Here is a 10,694-nt window from a genome sequence, read left to right as displayed (position 1 = left end):
CGAGCGAGGAGTTGTTGCACAGCGGAACAACCCCCTGCGGCAACCTGAACACTTCGGGATGCTCAGGGTCATACTTGAACAGCTCCTGGAGCATCGCATTAAGCTCCAGAACAGTGAAGTTGAAGTTGAGGCCCGGACGCAGCCTCATGATATCTGCCGCATTTTTGAATTCCCAGGCGGGCCTCCCCCGTTCCTGCAGGGGGACGATGCGGCGGGGAAGAAAATCTGCGCCAACAACGCCTACAGTGAGCCCGGCAAGCCTGAGGCGTTGGATCCTAGTGACGGCAATCTTCAGCCTAGCGTCTTCCGGGGCCACGTCACTCCAATCGCTGCCGCGTGCTGCTGGGGTTTGGCGCCGAGCGGTAAACGGCTGCGGGTTCTCCTCGACAATCCAGCACCAGTCTGCTCTTCACTCCTCCCACTTGCCACGGAACTCTCCCTCCAGATAAGTGTCCTTCTTGCCGGCCCTCGAGATCCAGGCGATTCCGCCGGATAAAGGCTCTCCTCTCTCCACTCGGGGCATAAAGAAGTGGCGAAAAAGGGCTACATTTGGATGGACTCCGACAAAGTTTTCGCAGAGATGCGTGAAAACTGCCATGGTCAGGACGGCATTGGGGGTGACGACAAGGAGGTGGAACTCGTAGGTGTTCATGATATCGCAGAAGAACTCAGAGAAAGGCGGGCAGAGCCCGCAGTAGAAGAACAAGGCGTAGAAAGGGTATCCATTTGGAGCCGTTTTCCAAGCGGCGGCTGGGAGTACCTTCGTGCGCGGATGCGCTCGCGTCTCCGTTGACCAGAAGAGGTAGTAATTCTCCCTCAGCTCCCTCGCGGCGAGCTTGGGGGGGGAAGATCGCCCGCTCCTTTCGCAGCGCCGCAAGCCGCTGCGCCTCGGTCTTCTTCACAGCCTTCCCCTTGTCGGCTTTCGGAGCCACGGCGGAAGTGGTGGAGGGGGTCGACGGCGTTGGTGGTGCTGGTGGCGATGGGGGGCGGGGCGCTGCTCTCTTTCGACTTTGGGAAGGCGAGGGAGCGGCGGAGATTTCTGATATTGGAGTAGCAACCGGCGAGTGGGTGAACTACCCCTGTTTCCCCTGTTTATAAAGAGGGAGGGGGCGGACGTTCCGCCTTTCCAAATAAAGAAACCACCCACGATCTCTCCCACGACGCCGCATTCAACGCGTGCCATTCGGGGAGGGCGCGGTGGATACGGAGAAAGATACGGCGTAACCTAGGCCGCGCGTTCCCGTGCCCTATTTTGGGCCTGGCCCAATAGCGCTCGGCACCGTGTATGGCCCAGGCCCGGGGGCTCCTGTCGGTGTTCTAGAGTAGGGGTACCCTAGTATCCCGAACTTGTGCACGGGCAGTCGCAGCATCCCGCGGCAAGGCTTGCCGGGTGACCGCCAAGATCCTCCGTGTTTCCTTTGGAGCCATTCAAGAACAAAGTATTTAAGCAAGGAGACAAGACCTCGGCAAGAGGAGCTTTCCGGGAAGGCCAACCAAGGCATCTCAAGGAACTTGCCGCGACGCGCCATGCGTCCCGGCTAGGCCCGGTGAGCGACAAGCTCCCGGACGCGACAAGACAACGACCGCGGCAAGGCGATTGCCGCGGCAAGCCACCACTCTACACCTGCGCTCCAGCACATCCACCAACGTGTCGCTCTGGGACCCTCCCAGGCGTACGTGGCGGGAGGCTGTGCAGCTAGTGGTGCGCGGTGGTAAGCGGTGCTGACAAGATCGCCATCGTGGAGAGCGGTGGCGTCCCTGGCGGTCCCTTTTGCACTATTAGGGCGACACAGACAGGCACTTAATGCCCTTGTCCCCTGCCGTCAGGGTTAGGTATGATACACTGTAGCAGGTAGCTATACCTTCCACAGCACCTTTCCATTTTTACCCTTGTCTACGTTGCCACCTGTCGGTGACCCCTTGAGCATATAAAAGGAAGCCCATGTGCAACGTAGAGGGGGGGAGAGATTTGGGGAACTCTCACACTCGGTCCCGTTAGCTGCTGGTGTGTACTGTAGCACTCCGCACTCCCGAGCAAGAACACAATACAAACCACAAAGCAGGAGTAGGGTTTTACGCATCCGTGCGGCCCGAACCTGGGTAAACTGCTCATGTGCTTTGCCTCGATCTGCTCTTCGTGCGATCTTCGCCCCCGCCGAACCGAAAGGGACTCGATCCGCCGTGTCCCATAGGTGTTCGTGGGTCAGTTTCCCGGACACCGCCTGTCAGCCTCTCCCCTCCATCGCCCTTCTCTCTCTTGCAGACGCCCGGGCCCCGCCCGTCAGGTTTAAACCTGGCGCGCGCGTGCACCAGTGCACTGGGCCGGCCCGCTGGCTGGGCCTGCTGCGTTGCGGCTATTCTGGCCTAGCAGGCACAGTCCCCCTTCCCCTTTTTCTTTTTCTGGAAATTTGCAAAAATTCCACAGGACAGAATATATTTCCAAGTGAATTAATTCCAATTTCTAAATTCCAAAATATTGCAACCTATTTAATGGTGCAACTTTCATTCAAATCCAACAAACTTTTCTTCACTGTAAAAATTTAAATGTGACTTTGAGCATTTAAATATGCCTTTGTAAATCCATTTCTCCCATTCTGATGCACCAAATCCAAAACTAGGAATTTTCCCCTTCTTAGATTTTCACCTAGTATTTTATAAAAATAAGTTGACATTTTTCTGAGCAGTTTGATTTTTCTGTTTTATTAATGCCTTATTTTCCCGTTATTATTTTGCGACGATAGATTGCGTTGCTGACGAAGGAGTTGGACCAGAAGACTTTGAAGACCCAGAAGACCTTGTTGAACTAGGCAAGCAACCCTTTGACCATGTCTATGAAACCCTTTTTATGCATGTTATATAGCACTTTATTAGTGTTGCTTCAGAAATCATGATGAGAGGGTAACCACTTTGGTGGATTGCCTTCGTAACTTCCTCGTTGATACCTGCAATGTGCATGACCCTACCTTCTTATGAGGGTTACACCGGTGGGAGTAGATAGGATGCTAAGTAGTTGCTACGCAAAAAGGGACGGGAATATGCATAATGACGAGGCAAAGTATGTTCAAAGGACTTTTCGAAAACCCCGTCGGGTGCCACTTATGCCCGAGGGAGATGATGAGTTGGATAGCCACTTGATGACGAAGTGGTGTACCGAGGCAAGTGTGTGTAAGTTGCTTTCAAAAATGGATTGGTTTAAGTTGCGACCGTTATTCCAACCTTACATGCGCAACCACTCTACCCTTGTATGGGAAAGGGCATTATTGATTACCTAGGCCGATACTAGCTTGGAGCCCGCATTACTAGTGATGGGAGAGTTGTTGGTGTGCTCTCTCGGGACGGGGTCGTGCCAGGTAGGGCGGCCATGACTGTTTTCACAGGGCACCAGATACACCGTTGTGTCCCCTCTTGGATGTTACGATCTCGAGTGAGTCTTGTATGATGTACATCGTGAGGATACAGAACAACGAGTGGACTCCTTGTTAGTGTCGTCTAGGGAAAGATAGTGATCGGGTACTTACCCCGGGTACTTGAGGTACCGTGGGTCGTGGATGACACGGAAGTTCCCCGGATCTTGTGGGTAAAGTGCGCAACCTCTGCAGAGTGTAAAACTATTCGAATAGCCGTGTCCTCGGTCAAGGACAGTTGGGTAACCGCTCTTGGGCTACGTCCACTTATTTTTAACCAGTGTGTGTGGGAAGAACTACTCGGGTCAAATCAAAGGACTTGACATGATTGAGTTGGGTTGGTGCCCACTCTATCTATGTTGATATCTGTAACCTGTCCTTATGGTTACTTGAATTCTCCTGATGCATGTCTTACGAGTTGTTGAACATGTCATCGCACTAAAAAAAACTAGCTTTCCGCAAAAATTTACCTATATCATGCATTGTTGTACCTTGAACCAAAACATGGGTTGCTTGCGAGTACATTCAAAGTACTCATTGGCTTGCCACTGGTTATTTAATTGGCCAGGCATGGAAGAACAGGAGTTCGAAGAAGAATTCTTTGAAGACAAACATGCGAACTAGGACGTTTCCCAGTCAGAATGCCTGTAGGGTTAAGGCAAATGGCATGGGTTCTAGTTATCGACGAAGATTTCCGCTGCTTGTGTTTCATTTGATGTTCAGCCCTTAGGGCTTATCTATGTAAGACTTGACCATAATGGTCATAATTTGTGTAAGACGATATGTATGGATGTAAGACTCTTGTTATTCAGCTTCTGGGTGTTCAGTGAGCATTGATCTCTGGGATCACTGTACACGTGCATTCGGTGATCACGACTTATGAGTCGGGGTCCCCACAGAGCTGGTATCAGAGCCATCCTGACTGTAGGAAGCCTTAGTTAGCATGGGCGTTAGTTAGCTTGAGACCATCTAAACTCCTCTTCTTTTCTAAAGCTTACCCACCCAAGATATAATTCCCTTATTAACCTCTCCCGTTCAACCCTTGTAGATGGCTGCCGTACCTGAAGACTTCCTGACCACAGGATTCCCCATGCTTCTCGAGGATAGCCTCAGGAAGTGCCAGTACCACCGAGCCCCCATTTACACCTACCACGAGCATTGGATAAATGACACCAAGACGGAGTATCAAGTGGAAGTGATCGTGAAGGCCAATAACTCCCCAACAAGCTGGTTCTTTGAGGGACCCCAGATGGCAACACTAGTCCTTGCCGTCGAGACGGCAACCCTCAAGGCACTCACCCGCCTCCGAGACCTTCTTCCAGAGATGGCAGACGAGTTGGCAACCCGTTTCTTGCCTTATCGGAAGGAAGGTGAGGATGAGAGCAATGCACCAGCTCCGCCGTTAGAAGAAGGACTTACACTCCGATTCCAGACCTACTTCAGCCTTTGTGCCGATAGTTTGGCACAACGCTTGGCCTCTGAATCGGTGGAACTCCAAAAGGAACTTCATGAGACCAAGGCACTTCTTCTTCAAGCACAAGGGAAGAAGGATAGAATCAAGAAGGAAGGTGCTCCCCCTGGACAACCCGCAATCGCATACAGAGGCGGAAGACCCCCGAAGGATGGAGAACCACCACAGCAACACCGCATGAGCGCAAAGGAATACCGCAAGCTCTTCGCACCACCGGCGAAGCAACGCCGTGTTGAGCTCCTCCACTCCCCCACCCCTTCAAGTGAAGAAGAAAGTCAGTCCGCCGATGACGAGGAGGAAGACCCAGAAGAGCCAGACTACGCGACCGAGCATTCCACCACTTAGGCATCATTTCGCAGCCCGGATATGCCCGTTAGTAACCACTACGGTAGGATAGGTCGTGTACCCCCTATGCGAAGTCGAGTCCTTGTAATGGTTCATATGAAACCATGTAGTATTGTGTTTGCTTTCGATGTGCTTGATGGACGTCGTACTTTCCCTCGGGAACTTGTAAGCGACTACATCACCCATTTGGATTTTAATGAAAGTGTTTGGCCCTTTTTGGCCCTTGCATGAAAACAATTAGTATCATACCAACCCCCTTACTAGGCGTCCCATTTATATTGCTTCCCCATCTTTCCCAATCATGAGACCTTGACCGCTCCGACAGGATGCCTGTTGTAACTCGTACTGGTACCTCTACCCAGCAGCCAGAAGCCGGAAAAGGAGCCAGTCAGGACCAAACCCAAGGACAAGCTCCACCACCACCACCTCCAAGCATGGACATGGCTCAGCTTCTCCAAGCCGTCTGAGAGGAATGCCAAGCCAACACTGCAGCCCTCCAGATGATCGCTCAAGCTGTCAACCGCCAGCCGGCGGGAAACGGCAATGCATGTTCCACACTGGTGGAGTTTAAGAAGCATGCACCACCCACCTTCATCGAGACCGCTGAACCCCTGGATGCAGACGACTGGGTCCGCACCATTGAGGATCTGCTGGAACTAGTCGGATGCACTGAGGACCGTGAGAAGGTGGCGTATGCTGCTCACTGTCTTGGGGGAACTGCTAGAGCTTGGTGGGATGGATTCAAGGCCATGCATGCTTTGCAAAACATCACTTGGAGCAAGTTCAAGGCAGAATTCCGCAAGGCCCACATTCCTTCCGGAATCATGGCCATCAAGAAGCGTGAGTTCCGAGCCCTGAAGCAAGGTAGCAACACTGTCAAGGAGTACATGCAGAAGTTCAGTGTTCTCTCAAGGTATGCCCCTGAAGATGTCAGCACTGATGCTGCCAAAAGGGAGCGCTTCATGGAAGGCCTTAACCAGACTCTGCAGTACTCGCTTGTTGTGTGTGACTGCCCGACCTTTCCTGATCTGGTGAATAAGGCACTCATGCTTGAAGACAAGCGACACGCTTTGGATGACACCCGTAAGCGCAAGATGATCAACAAGGGTGGTTCCAGCAACCAGAAGCCTCGCTCGTGGCAGCCAGCCCCGGTCAAGCCAACCTATCAGCAGCCAAGAGCTCCTGCACCCCGCACCAACTATCCACCTCAGCAGAACTCCAACCCCAGGCCAGCTTACATCAACCCCAATAACAATGCCGGCAAGAGCAGCAACCCCAATCAAGTCACTTGCTTCGGATGTGGTCAGGCAGGACACTAGTCCAAGAATTGCCCCAACAAGAAGCCCGACACGTTGCGCCCGAATGCGCAGAACCCAGGACAAGGTCGTGGAATGCCACCAAGGAACCAAGCTCCCCGCAACCTTCCCAACAACGGCAGGGGTCGTGTGAATCATGTCACTGTAGAAGAAGCCCAGGAAGACCCGGATGTCGTGCTGGGTACGTTCCTTGTCAATTCAACACCTGCAACTGTCTTGTTCGATTCTGGAGCCACGCATTCATTTGTCACCCAAAAGTTTGCATTAAAAAGTGGCATGACCCCTACACCCCTGAATAACCCTATGGTGGTACAAACCCCAGGAGCAGAGATGAGAGCCAAGATAGGATGTAAAGGAGTCGGGATTGTCATTAATGGGGTAGACTTCCTAGCAGACCTTATCATCTTAAGATCGCAAGGCTTGGATGTGATCTTAGGAATGGATTGGCTCATCAAGCACCAAGGCTTGTTAGATTGTGCCAACCGGACTGTCACCGTGACCAATGATCAAGGAGTCGAAGTTAGACATGCCTCCAACCCCTCCTCTGCTCAGGCCACCCAAGTCAACTCTCTGTCGGAAGTTGGACTGGAGCAAGTGCTGGTGGTATGCAAGTACCCCGATGTCTTTCCTGATGAGCTACCGGGAATGCCTCCTGACCGAGACATTGAGTTCATCATCGAGCTCATACCCGGAGCAGGACCCATCTATAAGAAGCCTTATAGAATGGGATCAGAAGAGTTAGCAGAATTGAAGAAGCAACTGGAAGAGCAGTTGAGGAAGGGATTTATTCGCCCTAGTGCCTCCCCTTGGGGATCACCTGTTCTGTTTGTGACAAAGAAGGACGGTACCATCCGCTTATGCATTGACTACCGCTCCCTCAATGAAGTTACAATCAAAAACAAGTATCCACTCCCCAAGATTGAAGATCTGTTTCATCAACTCAATGGAGCCAGGGTCTTCTCCAAGATTGATCTCAGATCTGGGTACTACCAGCTGAAAATCAGACCCCAATATATTCCGAACACGGCATTTGTAACCAGATATGGCCTGTATGAGTGCACGGTCATGTCCTTTGGATTGACCAATGCCCCAGCTTACTTCATGTATCTCATGAATAAGGTCTTCATGGAATATTTGGACAAGTTTTTTGTTGTCTTCATTGATGACATTCTTGTCTTCTCGAAGACGGAAGAAGAGGACGAGCAACACTTGAGGATGGTCCTAGAAAAGCTTCGAGAGCACCAACTGTATGCCAAGTTCAGCAAGTGTGAATTTTGGCTGCGCGAAGTTGGATTCTTGTGTCATGTTTTGACTAAAGAAGGATTGTCGGTCGATCCCACTATGATTGAAGCCGTGACTGAATGGCAATCCCCAAGAAATGTGAAGGAAGTCAGAAGCTTCCTCGGACTCGCGGGATATTACCGCAAGTTCGTTGAAGGATTCTCAAGAATTGCACGACCCATGACTCAACTCTTGAAGAAGGACAAGAAGTTTGAATGGACGCCGAAGTGTGAAGAAAGCTTCCAGGAGCTGAAGAAGAGGTTGACCACCGCCCAGTAGCCACACCAGATATACACAAGGAGTTTGTGATATATGTGATGCGTCAAGAACCGGACTGGGAGGTGTTCTGATGCAAGAAGGTAGGGTCGTAGCTTACCTTTCAAGGCAGCTACGGCCTCATGAAGAGAACTATGCTACTCATGACCTTGAGTTGGCAGCTGTAGTTCCTGCCCTGAAAACATGGCGACATTACCTCCTAGGGAAGCGGTGTGAGATATACACGGATCACAAAAGTCTGAAGTATATTTTCACTCAAAAGGAATTGAACATGAGGCAAAGAAGGTGGCTAGAGTTGATCAAGGATTATGACCTCAGTGTTCAATACCACCCTGGAAAGGCTAATGTGGTGGCAAATGCATTAAGCAGAAAGGCTTGTTCTTTGAATGCTATGCTTAAGGAAAGGCTACCCGCCTTGTATGAAGAACTTGAAAGCTTCGGGTTGGAACTGGTTGCACCAGGATTCTTAGCCAACCTTGAAGTCAAGCCAACCCTGATGGATGATATTAAGGAAGCTCAGAAGGGACACGAAAGTATTGAAGGCATCAAGAGGAAGATCAAGGCAGGCAAGGCCCCAGGATTCTCAGAGGATGAGCAAGGAATTGTGTGTTTCGGAAATCACATTTGCGTACCCAACAAGATTGAGCTCAAGAATTTGATCTTGCAAGAAGCTCATGACACCCCATATTCCATTCATCCCGGAGGAACCAAGATGTATCAAGACCTAAAGGAAAGATTCTAGTGGCATGGCATGAAGAGAAATATAGCCACTTTTGTCACTAAATGTGACATATGACAAAGGGTCAAAGCTGAACATCAGCGGCCCGCTGGATTGTTACAGCCTCTCAAGGTGCCCGAATGGAAATGGGACAAGATTGGGATGGACTTTATCACTGGTTTACCCAGGTCAAATAAGGGACATGACTCCATCTGGGTCATAGTCGACCATTTGACCAAGGTGGCCCATTTCATTCCTGTCAAAACGACTAACAAGGGGAATCAATTAGCCAGCCTCTACATCAATAGAATCGTAAGCCTTCATGGTGTTCCCAAGGAGATTGTGTCAGACCGAGGAACACAGTTTACCTCAAGGTTCTGGAAAAAGTTCCAAGAGGCCATGGGGACTGTCCTTCAGCACTGCTTTCCACCCACAGACTGGAGGTCAGACAGAACGAGTGAATCAGATACTCGAAGACATGCTCCAAGCCTGTGTCTTAGCATATGGAGCTGGGTGGGAAGATTGCCTTCCTTTCGCCGAGTTCTCCTACAACAACAGTTATCAGTCAAGCCTTCAAATGGCACCATTTGAGGTGTTTTATGGGCGCAAGTGCCGCACACCCCTCAATTGGTCGGAAACCGGAGAAGGACTAGTGTTTGGGCCCGATATCCTCCGTGAAGCAGAAGAGCAAGTCCAGTTTGTCAGAGAGCGTTTGAAGACTGCCAAGTCAAGGCAGAAGAGCTATGCCGACTATCGTCAGAGGGACATGACCTTCCGAGTTGGAGACCATGTCTATCTCCGGGTCACACCTCTCAAGGGGACCCAGCGCTTCCAAGTCAAAGGAAAGCTCGCCCCAAGATTCATCGGCCCCTTCAAGATCGCTGACCGACGAGGAGAAGTGGCTTACCAGTTGGAACTGCCACCTGAACTATCCGATGTGCACAACGTATTCCACGTGTCACAACTTCGGAAGTGCCTCCAAGTCCCAAGCAAGCCTAATCTTTACAAGGACGTCAACCACCAAGCCATTGACCTTCAGCCCGATTTGACTTACCGCGAGAGGCCCATCTGCATTTTGGATGAGGCTGAGCGACGCACTCGAAGCCGCACGATCAAGTACTTCAAGGTCCAGTGGAGCAACCACACTGAAGCAGAAGCAACCTGGGAACGTGAAGACTACCTTAGATCCGAGTTTCCATATCTCTTTAAAGCCTAGTTTAGGAATCTCGGGGACGAGATTCTTGTAAGGGGGGTAGGTCTATCACACCCTGCATTTTGTAACTCTTCATTTGCATTAATAAAGCATGAAATATTTGGACAAGCAAAAACTTTTGCATTATTTGGTTTTATTTGGAGTTGGTTTTCTCTCTGTGGTTTTCAAGTGCTCTTTAAGGTCAACACAACTCCACCTTCTATACTTCATCTCCTTGCTCCAAACTTCTGCCCAATGATCATGCCATGTGTATAGTACAATATAGTATTTTCTTACAAAAATAATTTGGCCAAAAGGTATTTTCAAAAATTAGTTTTCCAAAAACCCCTGAATTAAGATTTGCACTACAAGTACTTAATTCAGGGCAGTAAAAATCTTTCAAAAAGTATATTTGAGACCTATTAGATATAGGACTCCCATAAACCACAAAAATATAATTTTAAAATCTATTTTTCCAATTTTATTTAAAGGGTTTTCTTAAGGCCAGAAATGGTCTTTAATAGGTTAAAATTATTTTAATGTTTTAAAAATATTTGAGAAAATATAGGGAAACTCAGTGGACATATATTTTCCATATATAAGAGTTTCAACACATGGTCATGTTCAAAATATTGGACAAAACCTCCCAAAACAATTTCTGCCCATTTCAAGGATTTGAAATATTTCTACA

General features: G+C 49.8%; 2 protein-coding genes across 2 annotated transcripts; both read left to right on the top strand.

The window, feature by feature from the left end:
- The first annotated feature begins 5,720 nt into the window (after nt 1-5,720).
- On the top strand, nt 5,721-6,539 carry LOC147979391 (uncharacterized). The gene has a single exon (XM_087515181.1). It carries the CDS (start codon nt 5,721-5,723, stop codon nt 6,537-6,539), a length of 819 nt encoding a protein of 272 aa, XP_087371307.1.
- Nucleotides 6,540-6,974: 435 nt separating this feature from the next.
- On the top strand, nt 6,975-10,027 carry LOC147979390 (uncharacterized). Its single transcript, XM_087515180.1, has 3 exons — nt 6,975-7,678; nt 8,463-8,697; nt 9,161-10,027. Exons 1-3 carry the CDS (start codon nt 6,975-6,977, stop codon nt 10,025-10,027), a joined length of 1,806 nt encoding a protein of 601 aa, XP_087371306.1.
- Nucleotides 10,028-10,694: the final 667 nt, after the last annotated feature.

The sequence above is a fragment of the Triticum urartu genome, chromosome 3A (assembly GCF_056163025.1).
Source record: "Triticum urartu cultivar PI428250 chromosome 3A, HENAU_Tu73, whole genome shotgun sequence".
NCBI classification, from domain to species: domain Eukaryota; kingdom Viridiplantae; phylum Streptophyta; class Magnoliopsida; order Poales; family Poaceae; genus Triticum; species Triticum urartu.
The sequence above is the reverse complement of the archived record's forward strand: the minus strand, read 5'-3'. Positions and strand labels throughout refer to the sequence as shown.